This window comes from Pan troglodytes, chromosome 12, assembly GCF_028858775.2.
Source record: "Pan troglodytes isolate AG18354 chromosome 12, NHGRI_mPanTro3-v2.0_pri, whole genome shotgun sequence".
NCBI classification, from domain to species: domain Eukaryota; kingdom Metazoa; phylum Chordata; class Mammalia; order Primates; family Hominidae; genus Pan; species Pan troglodytes.
Genome location: NC_072410.2, coordinates 24303545 through 24321736, shown reverse-complemented (window position 1 = coordinate 24321736; position 18192 = coordinate 24303545). Strand labels below are relative to the sequence as shown.

The 18192-nt window shown below is 44.7% G+C and overlaps 1 protein-coding gene and 1 non-coding gene across 8 annotated transcripts in view; both read right to left on the bottom strand.

Annotated features, from left to right (window-relative positions):
• CRACDL (CRACD like) overlaps positions 1 to 18192 on the bottom strand; it is a 144043-nt gene that overhangs the window by 30743 nt on the left and 95108 nt on the right. For all 7 annotated transcript variants that reach the window (XM_009442951.4, XM_009442952.4, XM_009442955.4 and 4 more), the window contains 4 exons: positions 14490 to 14658; positions 9225 to 9360; positions 8711 to 8875; positions 3334 to 3528 (listed from right to left, as the gene is read on the bottom strand). In XM_009442951.4, coding sequence (XP_009441226.1) covers positions 3334 to 3528; positions 8711 to 8875; positions 9225 to 9360; positions 14490 to 14658 — 665 coding nt within the window. The remainder of the gene's footprint in view (positions 1 to 3333; positions 3529 to 8710; positions 8876 to 9224; positions 9361 to 14489; positions 14659 to 18192) is intronic.
• Positions 17039 to 17100, bottom strand: LOC112208239 (U7 small nuclear RNA). Its single transcript, XR_002942658.2, has one exon. It is a non-coding gene; the product is annotated as a U7 small nuclear RNA (small nuclear RNA).

The following is an 18192-nucleotide window of genomic DNA, read 5'->3' as shown; positions in this document are numbered from 1 at the left end:
AGCAGCACTATAAAGCTGGCACTTAAGTAGGCATGTACCCACGGGTGTCTTTTCTCAGTCTGTATCCTACTGGTCTACTTGGGCTCACAAGTTTATCAGGACAATGGCAGATATGCCTCCAAAGTAAATGTCTACAGCTCCTCTGGCAGAGCCTCAAAACCAGTGGACAAGAGTAACGCCAAGGGAAGGCGACCAACAGCAGCCAGTGTCTGCTATGCTCTGTGCTCCCACACTTGTTACTTCATTTAATCTTCCATTCATCCCAGTGAGGAAGGGATGATGAGTCCCTTTTTGCACTTGAGAGCCGGGAACTCAGAGAGGCCAATACCTTGTTCAAGCCTGGGCAAGCAGGTGGCCGAGCTGAACAGCTGGGACTCTATGGCTCTGTGTTCCTCCCAGCCAGTCTCCCATGTCAACACTTCAGGAATGTACCCTCATAGTAAAGCCAGACTGGTTTTCCTAAAAGATGGCTCATATCATGCCAATAGCTAACCATGGCTTATAGGATAAAACCAAAAATTTCAGCTAAATTTAAAGTCCTAGATTCTCTGGTCTTAAGCCGTTTCTTCCACTCCCTACTCAGGTCAAACCAAGCCCTCAACACTGTGCCAGACACTTGGTCTGAGTGACTGTCACCTCCCCACTCTCCCCCACCCCCCTGCCCCCAACCTCCAAGATACTCTACCAGGGCCCCCAAGGACTATTTCAAACTCTCCCACTCTATGCAGTTTAAGATTCCCCCCTTCTCTGGCCTCCTGAAGCCCTACTGGCTTGGCAAACATACAGTGCCTTGTGATAGTCTTCTTCTGAAAGACCTCTAGAATTCAGATTCCAGTCCAACTTCCTCCTATTGTCACAAAGTCAGTTCCTGCTCTCTCGGGAAGGAAAGGAGCTCCAGGTAACCAAGAATCATTCAAAAGTAACATGTGGAAATGACAAAAAGGTTGATGGTGTAGAGACTGATCTTTTAGAAAGTTTGTGATAATAGACACCAAGAGTCACCCAGGCTATTGCTCTCTCCTTCCCCTTTTCTAAAGCAGGAACTGTGACAGGGTATGTTTGCAATAGGTTTTTCTTCTTGCTGTTTGTTATTATTTTAACATTTTTCATGGCATCTGCTTGCTAATAGAATATAGGATGCCTGGGATGTTTGTGACAATACCTAAGCAAACTCTTGCCAAAATGCACAATCCTATTATTTTGGATTTAAAAAGAGGAAGAGGCACAAAGAAAGCTACAGAAGAACTTTCAAAAGCTGCAGGTTCTTTACTTTGCCATGTTGATGGCCTTCTGCTACTACAGGAAACTGCTGATGTTGAAACCTCTTTAGGATGGAGGTCACCTTTTAAAACTATCAGTCACAGAGCCCACACAAGGCAGCAGAGGGGGCAGCATGGCTGTTCTTTCCCATCCTGGCAGCATCTGAAAGCACCTTGATCCCTGAGAGGGGCCAGGCCACAAGGAAGGTCCTTATGGTTGGGAAGAGGGACCTCATGACCAACAGGCAAAGGGTGCTATGGACACTGAAGGACAGAGGCCCCCGGCATCATAGGTTCCACAACAGTGGATGGAGGAAAATATGGATACCTCTGAGAACTTAAGATATCCATGCCTGCTCCTTACCAAGCAGGGAAGGGGAAAAGAGAGAAAGACCATGGATGTGACAGAGTTGAAATCAAGGAAAGGCTGTGTTTACCTGTTTGCCCAGGCTGGCTACGTCAGGTTTTCTGTTATTCTACAAAGTGGGATTCAAGAACTAAGTCAAGTTCAAATGTAAAGAAAGAAGGATACAAGCCCTGCCCAGATGGGAGCAAGAAGGGAGGCTGTGTTTCCACCTGGAATAGACACCACGTTTCGCTCTGTCACCAAGTCCTGGCCAGGTTGTGGCTGGCTATAAACGCCCTGGCCAGAGCCAAAGACATCCCCGTGGGATTCATAAATCACAGACTTGAGGGCCAGAAGGGAGCAGGCCCTGGCCCTGTAGTCTCATTCAGCATGAGGACAGGCAGGTCTTGAGTGACTGGACCTTGTCACACTGACACAGCACACAGCCTTTAACTGTGCATGCACTGGACACACACACCTAGGCACAAGTATCCTGGTTCCTAGCTGGCACATCAGCCTGAAGGTAACTCACCTTTGCTTCTTCCTCCAGCATTAGTCCCCTCAAAAGTCTACTCTGCTGGCATGAGTTTAAAGAACACCTTCCATATGCCCAAAGGAAAACTCACTCTCTTCAGGGAGTTGCTGAACTCCTGAGTGGCCCTAGCCCAACTGTCTCCAGCTGAGGCACCCAGCTTGCCCTGGGTACTTCACCAACACACCACAATCATGTCACGAGGGAAGGACAGAGGACATTAGCCTGTGAGCATCTCTTTATCAGCACTGTCATTCTGTGTGGCCAGGCTGGTCCCCACTCCAGGGGGGACGCGTTACAGTGCCCGTCAGGTAGGGGAGAGGGAGCAACCCTATGTGAACCTCGAACCTGCCAGTAAATGAAGCCAAAGTATTCCATGAGCCAGTTTCTCAGCTTCTAGGACTAGGAGGTAACGACACCCTGAGGCAGCACACCCAAAGAGGGGTCTATCTTTCCAAGGCATGCTCCCCATGCTACTGAGTAGGCCCTTGTCCAAGACAGGTGTCCACGCTAGTGTTTCAGCTTCTTTCATTCACTCATTTGTTAATTCACTCATTTGTTTGTTCAGTGGTTCATCCATTCAACAACTCTGTGACTAGAAATGTTCTAAGGGCTGAAAATGCAGCCAGGACAGGGTCTCAAAGAAGACTGGCAATAAGAGCACATCCATTTACAAAGGTCACTTTGGCATGTGGCGAGTGCTCTGAAGGAAGTGAACGGGCAGGGTGAGTTTTTCTGGGGGACTCTCAGGCCCCAAGGCTGGGACACAGCAGCACCAAGGCCTGAGGCTAGAGGCAGCTCTTGAGCTCAAGAGGCAGAAAGGTGGCCAGAGCGCTGAGTGAGAAAGAAGGTAAGAAGCCTGAGGGGTAGGCAGGACCTGATGTGCCCGGCCTGGAGTGTGGACTTTCCTCTGAGTGCAGGGGGAAGGCAACCAGCATTCAGTAGTGAGTGTGTGAGGAATGACGGACAGACAGATGGATGGATGAATGAATGGAGCATTTCTGCAAGGGAGAGACAGATCTGGTTTATGTTTAAAAAGATGAGCAACTTCAGCTCCTACAGCATGGCTCCATCAACTGTGGGGGTGCTCAGAGGGGGCATGAGACCCTGTGCGGGGGAGTGAGGCAGGTTGCGGGGGTATAGGGGGTGCCAAGCCTGCCTGGCCTGCCTCTGTGTGGAGAAGGAAACCCAATTACCGATGAGAGCCGCCTCATCTTACTCGACCGCTGGTTGCGGGGCTTGACCTGGAGCTTGTGCTTAGCTGCAGAGTTGTCCAGGCAGGAGGAGGATTCTGCAGGGTAACTGAAGTCGGCCACTGGTACCAGGCTGTTGTCTGAGATCCGGGCAGAGACAGTGCTGTCACTCACGTGGTCTGGAGACACGACAGAGACCTTCATGGGACAAGGAACAAACACACGGAGCATGAACTTCACCGTGTGAAATAAGGACGACCAACGCAACAATGCTCTTTTCTGCCCAGGCTCAGTCTTCCCTCACTGTCTCTGGCTTTACGTGTGTGGAAATACTTTCTTTTTTTTTCCCCCCGAGATGGAGTCTTGTTCTGTCACCCAGGCTGGAGTGCAGTGGCGTGATCTCTGCTCACTGCAACCTCTGCCACCTGAGTTCAATCATTCTCCTGCCAAGTAGCTGGTATTACAGGCACCTGCCACCACACCTAGCTAATTTTTGTATTTTTAGTAGAGACGGGGTTTCACCATGTTGGCCAGGCTGGTCTTAAACTCCTGACCTTGTGATCCGCCCGCCTTGGCCTCCCAAAGTGCTGGGATTACAGGTGTGAGCCACTGCACCCGGCTAATACTTTCAATTTGATTCTCAACAAGGAGGGGTCTAGGATCCTCCTGGAGAAAAGTAAATGGCTGGGAGTTTAAAGTGTGGGGCCAGCTCCTGGAAACCAGCTACTCCTTCCCAAGACCATGCAGAGAACCTGTGTCTCAGGCTCCCCTGTCACCCTCCCATGGTGGCTGGCACAGGCACTTCAGACAAGAGCTTTCTCTCTCAAAACACACCAGCCTGATTTGTCCAAGGGCACAGTCACCTGGTCCTGTCTCTGGAAGCTGAGGGGAAGGTTCAGAGGTGTGATTTTAGAGGCTGGGGCGCAGGAAGTGCGAAGCCCACTGCTCAGTATTCCATCACTGGAGCCCTGTTGGTTCAACCTAGAAGGTCTCTGTGTGCTCATGTGTACTTTTGAAGAAATCTGGCTGGACATTGCCATCTGTTAAGTTACAGGTATTTTACTCATTTATACTTCAGCATGGAAGAACTGATAGCAAATGGCAAACATGTCACCTGGGACAAAGGGATGCTGGCAGTCATGTGAAAGAATGAGGGCAATACCCGCAGATCCCTGCCCCCCGAACTTGGCCAGCTCCACCACTGAGTGAGGTCGAAGTGGGCTCCCCTGCAGACACAAGTTGGGATGAAACTCGGAGCGCCTGTGAGCACATGCAGCCCAGATGAGGGGCGAGGTGCACAGGGAGACTCTGGGAGGTGACAGGCTTTTCGTATAACTCTGTGATCTTCAAGCAAGCTTTCTATTCGAGCACGGTGTGCAATATTAGTGTCAAGTTTCCATTTAACTTAAGAATAGAGTTTTATTCACACAACAATTCAGTAAGCCCTCATGAAAACAGTGAATGAGGTAATGAGACAACACACCAGTGCCGTCCCCAGTGGCGAACTCCTAGGGCCATGGGCACATCCGCTGTTTCTTTTCTAATAACCCTGGGACCCCCACACAGAGCAGGTGCCCAGCAGCCTTTGCTAACCCGGACAGGGAACCATAAGGATGATCGTACTGGAGAGATGGGCTTCGATACGGGAGGAACAACCTCTTCCTGTTCATGTGAAGGTCTCTCCTATTTTCTAATAAAAGCTTAAGCTTATCTGTGTAAACAAGGAGGAGATAATTACTAAAATGGGGGAAAGGGGGCTAAAAGTGGACATAATCTATTTGAATTCTCTTTTAGCTACTCAGGTACTTACGGGAATAAAGCAAGAAAAATTATGTTAAAAATAAGCCGCAAGTCTCCTGGCAACAACTACATCTGTGCCTGTGGCTTTGGCTCTCACTGTGGTCACTGACAACTCAGGAAGTCACCTTAGATTGGGAAATCGATACCTTTCCCAGAGAGTCTTCCTTAAAGGTCACAAACAGGATGTGTACATTTAAAAATAAGCATACAGAATCTGTAATATTTACCCTTGTCTAGAGGAACAATGTATAAACAGTTGGTTAAAAAGAAAATCTCACTGCCTAGGACTCATGAGAATAGACAAGATCAGCTGCTTTGCAAGTGCAGTAAGAATGATCACGGTGCCTGTGACAATAATACCCCTGACCGCTCCTCTTTATAGAACAAAGCCCAATACCCTGAAGGCTCTGAAGGATGCACAGCAGGACCTCCTCCCTGTGGGCCGCCCTGCGTCTGTCCTGCTTGGGCAGATGTCTTGGGCTCAGGCCCACTGTGGCCCCTGGTTAGGGGACCTTGGCATGGAGCTTAACTTCCCTGACCTGTGCCCCAGGTACAAGCTCTCCCTGACTAGGGAACTCAACTCCTCTGGCCTCAGAACTCTCACTTCTGTTTCCACTGTTGCTTTGAGAGATCTTGGGGTCCAGAAAGACCCTCATCTTCATGACCAAGGAGAATTGTGTCTGTTGTTGATCAGTGACGTAACTACGTGAGGTGGTTTGGGGCCCATGGGGAGGAGGTGAGGGCTGGGAAGCTGGCTTCATGGGAGGGCTGGCAGCATCCAGAACATTCAGCTCTGCACGCCTTGCTTCCAGTCACCCAATTTTTCCTGAAATCTGTGCTTCTGGATGATTCTGAAAGCAGAGGATTTAAAAGTCTAGCATGTGTCTCTTTGTTGCAGGGAAGGCAGCTCAAAGGACCCAAAGGAAACAGCTGGGGTCAGAAGCTTTTCATGGGCGGCCTTGAGTGACAGGTGCTTTAGGATGTGTGTCCTCAAAAAGAGGGGCTCAGCCGCTGAGGAGTGGGCTGGGGGCAGTGCATGCAGGAAGGGCCACTGGACAGGAAGCAGGGGGGCCTGGCTGTTCGAGGGGTGAAAAGAAGCCGCTGGTCCTGCTGGGAAGGAGAGGTGCTGATCTACCCAATTTCATCTCATCCCCCCAAAACCCTCTGAGCCAAAACCCTCTCAGGACACAGATTCTAAGAGGCGATAAGCCTGCCTGAGGCCTCCCTCTGGAGCTGTGGGGCATGTATTTGTTCATTTGCCACCAGATCTGTGTTCCCTCCCCATCTTCCCTTCCCGCATCACCAAGGAGCAAAATGACTCATTGGCCTTGCCAGTTTATCACACTCTACCTGGCATGTCCTGCTTCATAGCAGGACAACTAGAATATGACCAGTTAGACATCAATTTATCTTAAAAACCACCAGGTAAACTTTCATCAGTTGTTATCACACTTGGTGATAAAATTTGAAAAATTATTCCATATATTTCCTGAAAAACTTATTCTATCAGGAAATGTCACCTTGGTTATAACATCAAATACTTGGTACTAAAGACTCTTTTTTCCACAATAATCTTAAAGTTTTCTGTCTATGTGGGCCTGTGTGTAAGCCTGTGGGTCAGTGTAAGGTATAAACAGTCCGCAGCCCATCCTTTTGGGGCTTAAGGCACTATTACATCAAATACCACATATTCTACAAGCCCATTTTAAAGGGTGTGTTGTTTTTCCCTCTTAATCAACCAAGTATGCATAAAAACTTTCAGGCCTCAAAATGCAATCATTGTGTCTTCAAAACGATGAAGACACTAAAGATTACCTTTCTGTTTTTAAGTCTTAAAGGCCCAAATTTTGGTTTCCTATGAAGCTAGTAGATTGTCCATATTACCCAATAATTGATAAAATCTCAGAACTTTTTTTTTTTAAATAAAGGACCAACCACACGAGGTGGTTGTGCTGTGAGAGATAAAGTCAGGCTGGCCCAGCCGAGCCAGCTGTGGAATTTGTGCCTCATGGTATCACATGGGTTTGGAGATAGGCTTGCTCTTCAATGGATGGGTTAGAAACTACCTCTTCTCTTACTGCCTGTCCTGGCTAAAGGCAGAGAACTGGGATGCTGTGAGAGTCAGAGACCTGTGGGATGGGAGGAGGGGGAGTCCATCTATGATGAGGAAAGAGGCAGCTCATGACAGACCTCTTCCTACTGCATAGCTCAGAAATATACAAAGTCACATCTGCTCCTGAGAGGGGGACGCTGAAACTGCACACAGGAGTATTTGGAGGTGTTAAAAGGGGTACAGGGTTGGCTCGGTGAAGTCTATGAAATAGGCCACCCCATCCTCCTCATCCTTTCTCCTTTCTGCTCGAGGCTGGAGAGCAGGCCTGGGTAGCCCACTGTCCTCAGACCCTGCTCCTGGAATGAGCAGGGACAGCTTCGCCCCAGAGCAGAATTCTGGAGAGAATAATTCTCTAGCCGGCTTCATGTCAGTCCCCACCCCACACACTCAGCCACACCACAGTCCTTCTGCCTTTTTCATCAGTGACGTTCGGGGAACTCACAACTACACACAAAAATTTGGTGTGGCAGGGTGTATAGGTGTCCACACTGAAGTGGCTTCTGAACACAATTCAGAGAAGCACAGAATCTGCAAGGCAGTGGGTCGCAACGAAGCTCCCCCTTCACTGTGAATGGCCCCTCGAGCAGGCCAGAGGTGACAGGGGAAGGTGTGTGGCTATAAAAAATAAACTCTGGCCTTTATTTGTTTTTCAAATGTCAGCATAACAGATAACTCCAACTCTATCCATCCTCCACAGTCAGGCTTGTCTACATGGGAAGGATGACCACCTATTTTTAACATTTATGTGCAAGTACAGTGTATGGGCATTAAGTGTTCTTACCACAATAACATAAAGAATTTAAAATGTGGCAGCATCGCGAGCTATGTTGTTTATGCACGAGAAAGAGCTCGTGCTCTTTTCCGAGTTCCTTGGGGCCCCCCTCTTGGATTCTAATGGAGAAGGTGGTGTTTGGGACTGGTTCCTCCACCCTGCTGAGGTCATCAGTTCCTCTCTTGCTTGTCAACCTTTCCCTGCTGCCCTGTTTGCCAGCAATACAGCACATTACTACCCCTAGGCCAACACCGCCTCAAGGTCACAAACTCAGGCACCAGAGACCATCAGAGCCTCAACTATCACATGCTCACTACTTCCCCCTCCCACCGGCCAAATGTCGTGGCAACGGAAAACAGATACAACGTGTTTCCCTACTTCTAATGGGGTTCTGGGTCTGGTCATCTGCTCAGACAGGAAAGTCAAGGGACAGGGTTGATTCTGGGTTGATTCTATCAACCTATCACCCTCATAAAAAAAAGTCACCAAAACCACGTCTCCTAACCAGACCTGAATTTCTACTCAAAGAACGAAAATAAACACAGCTCAAGGGCTGATTGTAGGCTCCAGTGACCCAGTTGGCCACACCATGCACAGCCTGGAGATCTTAGGGGCACACACAGGGGATCTCAGAGCTCCAGCACCCTCCAGGGCAGGTGTGGATGAAGACATGCAGTGGTACAGGCCGCACTTGCCTTTATGGTGGTGCCAGGACCCACGTCATGCAGCAGAGACATCTCTGGGGGGCTCCTGGGCAGCCCGTCGTCCTCAGAGCTCATGCCGGCATCCTCTCCCCGCTTGGCAGGAAGCCCCCCTGGAGGAGGTGGTGGCCCCATTTTCACATTACACTGTATTTTTAACTAGATTGGAATAAAGAACATGTGCTCTTATTTTCATCAATGATATTTATCAACAAATCCTCCTGCTCTAATTCATTCATGCTGGAAATGCCTTCAGTGTCTTGGTGTGGTGCAGAGAACTGAACTGAATGTGCATCTGCCACCAGCTCTTCCACTGCCATCTCTTCTTTGTTCATCTAAGAATGAGTCGAGATCCCATTGCAGCTCATTCGGTGTGTCCTGGGGGAGCTGTCATGTACATGTGATTCTACTTTACAGCATATCAAATAAACCAAGCAGAAATCATTTAAAAACTTCTTGATGGATATTTGACTTGCACACCAGGCGACATGACCAAGGAAACATTTACCTGCAGAGCTTTAATCCGATCACACACATTTTCTTGGGAAAACACCCGCACAGGCCGAGTAGCGTCCTGTCCGGACTCAGGAATGAAAATACTGTCGTGAGAAAGGGCCCGGCTGCCCAGCGTGCCCCTCGACTCCCTAGGATAAAAGAGCCACTGTGAGACTCTGCCCACCTCCATCTTACTGACCCCTGGGGGGCTCAGAATGAGAAAGGGGGATGTGAGTTAACAGAACATCAAACAACACTCCCTCTGCTGCATTTACATTTCAGTGGTCCCTGACTTCAGTTCATTCACACACTGTCAAATGCCAGTCAACTATTTGGAGCATTGCAGAGATAGGAATTTTCCTAGGAGATCTAAAGGTTGTGTGAATTATTTTTGTATTAATGAAAAAACCAAGGTTTGATAAGGTGTGAGGTGCAAGACAGCAGGCCTGCAGAGGGGAGGGGCTGGCACGGCCAGCTTCTGAGGAGGCCTGTCCCGGCTGCCCCAGGGAGGGTGTGGTCACGCCTTGTGGGCAAACATGCAGCCCCTCCGTGGGCTGAAGGCTGTGTGTGCAGCAGGCTGAGGGCCTGCTTGATGAACGCATCCTCACACACACCTCACACAGACCAAGACATACATCCGTGGGTGGTTTGAAATGAGAACTGCAAATCTGCAAAGCCATGGCCTCTTTTTATGACCTGGCACCATCTGTGTGACCAAAACCTCTGTGCCTGCCTAGATCCTGGAGCAGAGATGGTGGCCTTCTGTCATCGCCATCCCAGTCCTTTCCTCAGCTCTGAACTCAAGAATCTGATCTGGGACTGAACCCACAGGACATTCACAAAATGTCCTGAAAGGATGTGGGAATTAGCTGTCAAGTTTTCCTAGCAGCACTGGCTGCCTGAACAATAGGTGGAAGGAGATGACTGAGACCTGATGATGAAGGAAGGAAAGCCTGCCTCTGCACACACTGGACATCTTGTGTGCACCACCCCACCCACTTCCCTCCTGCCACTCCCCTACCCTGGGCATCCTGTCCACTGTGGGGCATTAAGGACTCTGAGGTGTGGCCCTGTCCAACTGTAGATCAAACTGTGTTGGTTAATAATGCTTCCTTCTAATTAAACTCTCACGCCTGCAACAGTAAGCTTGCAAGTGGGAACCCATGGCTCCCAGGATGTGTGTGTCCTCACATGCCAGGGAGGGAACTACGCCAACTGAAGGAATCAGGACCTCCCTGCCAAGGGCAGCTCTTAACCCAAAGGTCACACACACACTTGGATTTCCCTCCCCCAGTGGACAGCCCATGGCCCACACTCTCTGGGGACCACAACCACCACCCAAGCACCTCCGCTTTGGATGTAATGAGGAGTGGAGGCAGCATAAAGAGGCCTCTGCAAAAACACAAAATGGCACATGTGCAAGGCCATTCACTACAGCAATATTCAAAAGAGTGAAAGACGGGAAACACCTAGTGCCCCTCAGTAGGCATCTAACTGAATCAACCATGAATGTCATACAACGGAGGACTCCACAGCTGGTCTGATGGGCAGGAAGGTCTCTACACGCTGCATACAGGCATCACCAGATACTACTAAGTGAAATAAATAACAACCACTGCAGAACAATGTTCACAGCATGTCAGCACTGCATGGGAAAGGGGGGCCTGGATATTATCTGAACATGTTTGTGTGTTTCTTATATTTAAAAAAAATGAAAATAGAAGAATAACAAATAAATAAAAGTGGTTTTCTTTAGGGGGAAAGACATAACTAGATGAGGAGACATAGTGCAAAGATACCTACATTGACAACTTTGTCTTTGAAACTATGCAAACGTTTTATATAATTAAAAGATGAAACCAAACAAAAAGAGAAATAAAACAATCTCTAAAACTAGAAAACAAACACAAACAAATCTAATTTTATATCAGATTGTTGGCATGACCACACAGAGAATATAATAATTTCAAGTGACTTTGACTCCACATCCAAGATAGAATACATTCTAAGAACAACAACAAGAAAACCAAAGATATCAAATTGCACTCACTAACCTTATTAGTAGTAATAATAATTAAAAAACCAAAAATATGAAATTGCACTCTGTAGTTTTATTAGCAATAACACTGATTATAAGACAGTGTGCAGAAAAGTATTTATAATATTTTTAACTTCCATATAGGGAAGGGATAAGGAAATTATTATAAATATATGATAGGTTAAAGAAAATAAGTCATTTTGTTAATATCATAAGGAGCCCTGGTTTCAAGTGTAAGAGAAAAGAGAATACAAAGAATTAAAGAAGTAAAAATGTTGTCTTATTAAACTTGAATTGGAAATATCAGCAAATTAATGGTTAATTTTTCTCTTGAAAAATAAACCATTTCCTAGCTATATCCACTGGAAAGGTTTAGAATCAGTGACAGCCAATTAGTAATCATCGCCCCTGGCAGCTGGACTGAGGTCTTTAAAAGCCATTTCACACCACAAGGAGGGAGCCAGGGTCCTGTCAAGAAAGTGCTGATTCCAGGTCAGGGGAAGAAAATATACCAAATAAACCTGAGATTTCTCATTGGACAAGAAAGTAAGGAAGCCATCAAAGATGGATGGGGTCATGTCAAAAGACGGAGCGAATTTCAAGTGACTCTCAACAGCCTAAGATGGAACAACTTGAGCATTAAAATGAATAAAGACTGTCATGGATTAAAGCAAATCAAATATATAAAAAGTAATGCATTCCCAATGATATTTGGAGAAAAAAAAGAAAAAAACAAAACCCACTGGCCACTGTCAGGAGTTGCTAGGGGACCACGTCATTACTCTGAGGGTGGATCAATAAAAGGAGAGCCAAGCATGATCCTGACTTTACAAATTGTATTTCGGAGCAACCAAGCAATTGATGAAGGAAAGTTCTTCATCAAAGAATTTCAGTTAGCAAGTGTACAGTGAATGATAGAATTAGAAAAACCACCACTTTGTGACAAAATAACAGATCATCACCAGGTGTTAAAACTGTCAGGTGAAGGTTGGTGGAGGGACGACAGTGACACACCCTGAACCCACTGCTCAGAAAGCAGGTGACTCATCATGGGATGTGACAACATCCAGCACCTGCTTGAACCTGACAGAATCTGGATCCACCGAATGATGTACCAGGAATTGGGAGAATATAGGAAAGAGTTGAGTCACACCAAGAGAAAGCAAAGCCAGAATATGGGACATTCTGCAGGACACATGGCCCTGCTCTTCCTTCAGATCAATGACGTGAAACAAAGGGAGAGGGCAAAAGGAAATCGTTATAGATTAACAGACTTAAGAAGCACAACCACACAGACACAGACACGATAAATGGGCGTCACTTTATTCAACCCACAGGGTCCCATGTGGTTTGCTCGCACTAATGTGCCTTAGTAAATGGAGCTGTTTTCCCCACAGTGATGGATGAGAAGTTGCCGTAGACTCTCCCCCAGGCCAAGCAGTACTTGCCTCTTCCTCTGTGCTGCTCTCTAAAAATGTCATTTGCACTTCCCAGGCCTCATCATGCTCCATTCCCAATCTTCCTTGCCTAGCATCAAAACCAGCAAACTGTTACCAGTCACTGAGGGCCAGCTCCCTGCAAGGTGCTGGGAATATCAAGATAAAAAGCACACCATCTCCACTTTCCATGGGCTCCTGTGACAGGGAGGACATCAGCAAGCGGACAGGACAATTCATCCCAGCTTGCCCCTCTGGCTGGGCTCCTGTCTGTGGTTGGAGGGGCCACTCCCAGGCCTGTCTCTCCAACACCAGAACTGCGTGCTCCAGTCAAGAGACAGGGGTGGATGGGGGTGGGTGTTAGAGTTTCCCTGGGGCTTGCAAAGTGATGACATTGAATAATTAGTAATATTATCGCGATAACATCTCGTTCCCCAAGAGTTCAGAGAACCGCCTAAAAAAAATGCATGCACGCCGGGCGCCGTGGATCACGCCTGTAATCCCAGCACTTTGGGAGGCCGAGGCGGGCGGATCGCGAGGTCAGGAAATCGAGACCATCCTGGCTAACACGGTGAAATCCCGTCTCTGCTGAAAATACAAAAAAAAATTAGCCGAGCGTGGTGGCGGGTGCCTGTAGTCCCAGCTACTCTGGAGGGTGAGGCAGGACAATGGCGTGAACCCGGGAGGCGCAGCTTGCAGTGAGCCAAGATCGCGCCACCGCACTCCAGCCTGGGCGACAGAGCGAGACTCCGTCTCAAAAAAAAAAAAAAAAAAAAAAAAAAAATGCATGCACAGTATATCCCTTCCACACTTCACATGGTGCAATGTGAGTCTATTACATTCCCTGCTAGCCAAAAACAATCAAAACCTAAATCAAACCCAAAACTGAAAAAAAAAAAAAAAAAAAAAGTTCCAATCTTTCCTTTCCAGTCATCTGGTGCCACCAAGTGGCCAGCAAAATTTCTACTCCTTTAAAAAACAGGCAAGGAGGCTGGGGAGGGGGGAGAGCAAGAGAGGGGACAGGACACCACTATTGGGATGCTCAAGCCTGCGACCCATCTCAGCGTGGTCTGTACCCCAAACCTGAGGGATATTATGTTCTCTGAAGAGTTCTATCCTTAAAGGGCCAGCGCTGTCTTAAAAAAAAAAAAAGGTAAAAGCTAGCATAGCAACAAATCTGTTTCGTTTCCTCTTAGTCACAGGAATAACTGCTAGAATAACTGCAGCATATGTACTGTAACTATATTTTAATGAAATACAAGTTACAAAAATAAGGATTTCTTTACTATACCTCCCCAGTTTTTTGTGCTTATTGGGTCTGTTCTTTATGATATTTTTGGATGATGTTTTTTCTAAGATAGCAAGGAGCGCCCCCTCCCCACCCCCATCAAGTGAAAATATTCTGATTAGATTACTCAACGTTCAACTTTAGAGAAATGCATTTTTCTAGTATAGTATCTAGGTCCTCAAAAGAGTTTTAAGTCAAGTTAAACCAGGGCCCCTATCCTGATCCTGTCACTTTCAGCTGTAGGATGCTGGGCAAGTTCTAAATTTTATCTAGGGCTTATTTTGTCCGTTTATAAAATGGCATATAGTACCTCCTCTCCCACAGTTATTGTGGACTTAAACACACACAGCGTTCTCCATCCCTAGGTTTGAAAAGACAGAAAACACAACTTCTATGGAAGAACCTCTAATGGAATTACCCAGGAGGAAAGGGGGCTCAGAAATCCAGCAAGTTACCAGGATAATGAAATCATGTATTTGGGTGCTCCTGGCCCGAGGGATGTAAAATGCAACTTACTCCAGCTCATCCTCGGAGTCGTAGCCCACTGGCCCGGATTCGATGGCAATGACCTCATTCCTCGTCTGACTTTGTTTCCAGGTGCTACTTCCTGTGGACGATGGCGATTCTTTTCTCTTCTTCTTCCCAAAAAACTTCTTAAAAGTTTTGAATTTAGATTTTTTCTTTCCTATACAGATTAGAGAAAAAATAATAAGTAAGACTGTTACAGTGTGTGTTTATGTGCATGTATGCAACAGGCACATAAAAGAGAGAAAGCAAGATTTCCATCCATGCATCAGTTATCTGCTTCTGAAAAGTCCTTTTACTTCGCAAAAGTACATGGTATACCAGTTTTGCATACCTGAAAACACATCTTGTTTCTTTTTATTTAGGATATTTAAATAAAAGACACAAGAACACTTTGGAAGATGATCACAGAATCAAAATTAGCAACTTTCCTCTCATGTATAATCAAGTTTTAATTTCTAAAATATATTTGAGGCTGCAGTGAGCTATAATTGCACCACTACACTCCAGCCTTAGTGACAGAGCAAGACCCTCTCTCAAAAAAAGTAAAATAAAATAAAAATTATGAATTGCTTTGTCTAGTGTGAATACAGCATCAAGGACAATCAGAGGAGGCCCAACCTCATGGGCAAGAAGGTGGGTCTGTGGGGCATCAACTGCATGATGAGCTAATGACTTTTGGTGAGAAAAACAATGAGATTGGTCATCCCCCCAGGGGAGGGGTGTGGCCAGGCTGAGCCCAACTCTGCCATGCTTCCTGGATTATTAGAATTCACCACACTTTTCAACATTTCGTGATTGCTCCTCTGGTGACAGCTTCATTCTCTCCCATGAATTCTATCATACCCAGGTTTCCATGATTTCACATTAGTTGCTCAGCAAAGTTCATTCCTTTCCCGGAATAGTTACAGAACTGACAGTGGAGGGATGCAGCATCGTAGACTACCAGGATGCTGTCTAATACATCCTGAAAATTTGCACAATTTATTACTTTTTATAATAATTTAATAAACTGAATTCCTTAAAAAACCCAGGATCTTTCTGTTGTGTTTATATTATTGCCTCCTTGGGAAGCTTACATGGTCTTACTCTCATGGGGAGAATTACTTAGGATTACTTTAGTAGGAGTTCCTACATCATTACAGGTAGAACAAATCCCTCTCCAAGGATAAGTCAGTTCTACAGCACAGTTTTCTCACCTTCTAGTGTGGAAGTGTTCTCAACTTTATAATCGTAAAAAATGTTTATGTTGTTAGTAGATGGTTCTCAATGAGCATTTATGATTTTGAAAGATTCTTAAGAGTTTTCTGCATTTGGTCAGGACACCCTGTGGCTTTTGCCTAGTCAACAAATTGGTATGCATCCTCGAAGGCCTGAATAGATACACAGCCTCAATATCATGACCATCAAAAATGCTGCTTACAGCATTAATGGTCTCCTCAAGTATAACTGGCAGAGCTCAAGTATAACTGCTGTACACATTTGTTCCACTGGCAGGGCTTAGCCATCCATTTGTTCAAATTATATTTCTTCTCCTACTAGGCTTTGTAATTCAATTTCTTTAATGGTTACAGGACTAGTCCATTTTTCTACTTCCTGAATCTGTTTTTTTAAGTAACATTTTTCTGAAAATGTATTTTTTCCAAATTTTCAAATGTATTGGCAAAAAATTATTAATAATATCTTTTTATCTTTCAAGCATTCACAACATCTATAGTGATTGATGCCTCTTTTCTCACCCTGATATTAATTATTACAAATGTGCCTCTTCTTTGTTCCTTGATCAATTGCACCACAGGCTTATCAATTTTAATTGCCTTAAAAAAGTTCTGCTTTGTTAATTCTTTCAGTTGAATGTTTATTTCATATTGTATTAATTTCTGTTCTTATCTTTATTCTTTCCTTCCTACTTTCTGCAGGTTTACTTTGCTATTTTCTTAAACTTCTTGAGATAAACATTTGGTTTATTACTTTTTAGACTTTCCTGTTTTTATAATATAATATTTAAGGAAATGCATTTCCCTCTAAGTCTGTTTTAGCTGCATCTACATGTTTTAAAATGCAGTATTTTCATTATTGTTTGGTCAAAAATATTTTCTAACTTCTATTACGATACCTTCTTAGACTTACGGGTTATTTAGGAAAGTACGTCTTCTTCATTTCCAAGCAGTTGAGGATTTTCTATCTGTTATTGATTTCTAGCTTAATTGCACTGTGGTCCAATAACATACTCTGAATGATTTGAACCCATTCAAATCTGTTGATACTTGCTTTATGGCTTACCATATGAACAATTTTTAAAAATGTTCCTGGTGTGCTTGAAAATAATGCATTTTCTTCAGTGTTCTATATATGTCAATTAGAACAAAATCTTTTTTTAAATTGTGTTGTCCAAGTATTTTATATCTTTACTGATTTTTAAAGTGTTTGTTTTATCAATTACTGAGAGAGATGTGTTAAAAATAACCCCACTCTGCTTATAGATTTTCTTATTTATCTTTAGTTGTCAATTTCCACTTTACAACTTTATTTGTTGGGGAGGTTGCTTTCCTGCAAAAACCAGAAAGCCTGCTAGACAAATTCTAAAAGAGCTGTAATACAACTTTCTATAATACGTTAATGCATAGAAATGTAAAATTATTATCTTGCTGGGGAAATGAACATTTTGTGAAATGGCCCTTTTTATGTTTAGTTATGTTTTTTGCCTTACATTTCATTTTGACTGCTATTAGTACAGGTCGATCAGACCAAATCTGAAAATCTGAAATGCTGCAAAATCTGAAACTTTTTGAGCTCCCACCTGATGCTTAAAGGAAATGCTCACTGGAGCATTTCAGACTTTGGATTTTCAAATTTGAGACCCTCAACTGGTAAGCATAATGCAAGTTTTCCAAAATCTGAAAAAATCTGAAATCTGAAACACTCCTGATCCCAGCATTTTGGATAAGGGATACTCAATCTGTGTAGCTACACCATCTTCCCTTTACCAAGTGTTCACAAAGTATAGGCTTCTGTATCCTATTACTATCCTTACTTTTCTGAACCTTTATAGTTAAGATTCATATATTTAGAGTTTTGGTATCTAATCTAATAATCTTTAACTCTTAACTGGAACAATTAATGTAATTAATTAATTTAACTAGTCCACTCACACTCACCGTAATTACTGATATATTAATAAAAACAAGTCTATCATCTTATGTGTTTTTTAATTGATCTTTAAAAAATATTCCATTTATTCCATTGCTAGTTTATAACCCTTACCTTTTGCTTCCTCTTTCAGTGGTTATACTACACATTTGATTACAGGTCAATACAAGGACCTTCGAATACTTTAATTCCATTTTTATGCACTATTGTTTCAATTCTGATTGTTAAAAAAAACCTCGAAGTTATTTCATGTTCACACAGGTGTATCCACTTGCTTATTGTTTTCTTTGCTCTTCATTCCTTCTCATATTCCAGATTGTCCACTAGGAAGATCTTCCTTTGGCCTGAGGGTGCATTCGTGTAGAATCTGTTTTACTGGGGGCTTACTGGGGCCAACCCAGTTTTTGTTTGTCCGAAAATGCTTTCATTTCTCCATCACTCCTGAAATACATTTTTTCCTAGGTATAACACTCTATTAAGTTGGTGCAAAAGTAATTGCAGCTCTTGCCATGACATTTAATGGCAAAAACAGCAATTACTTTTG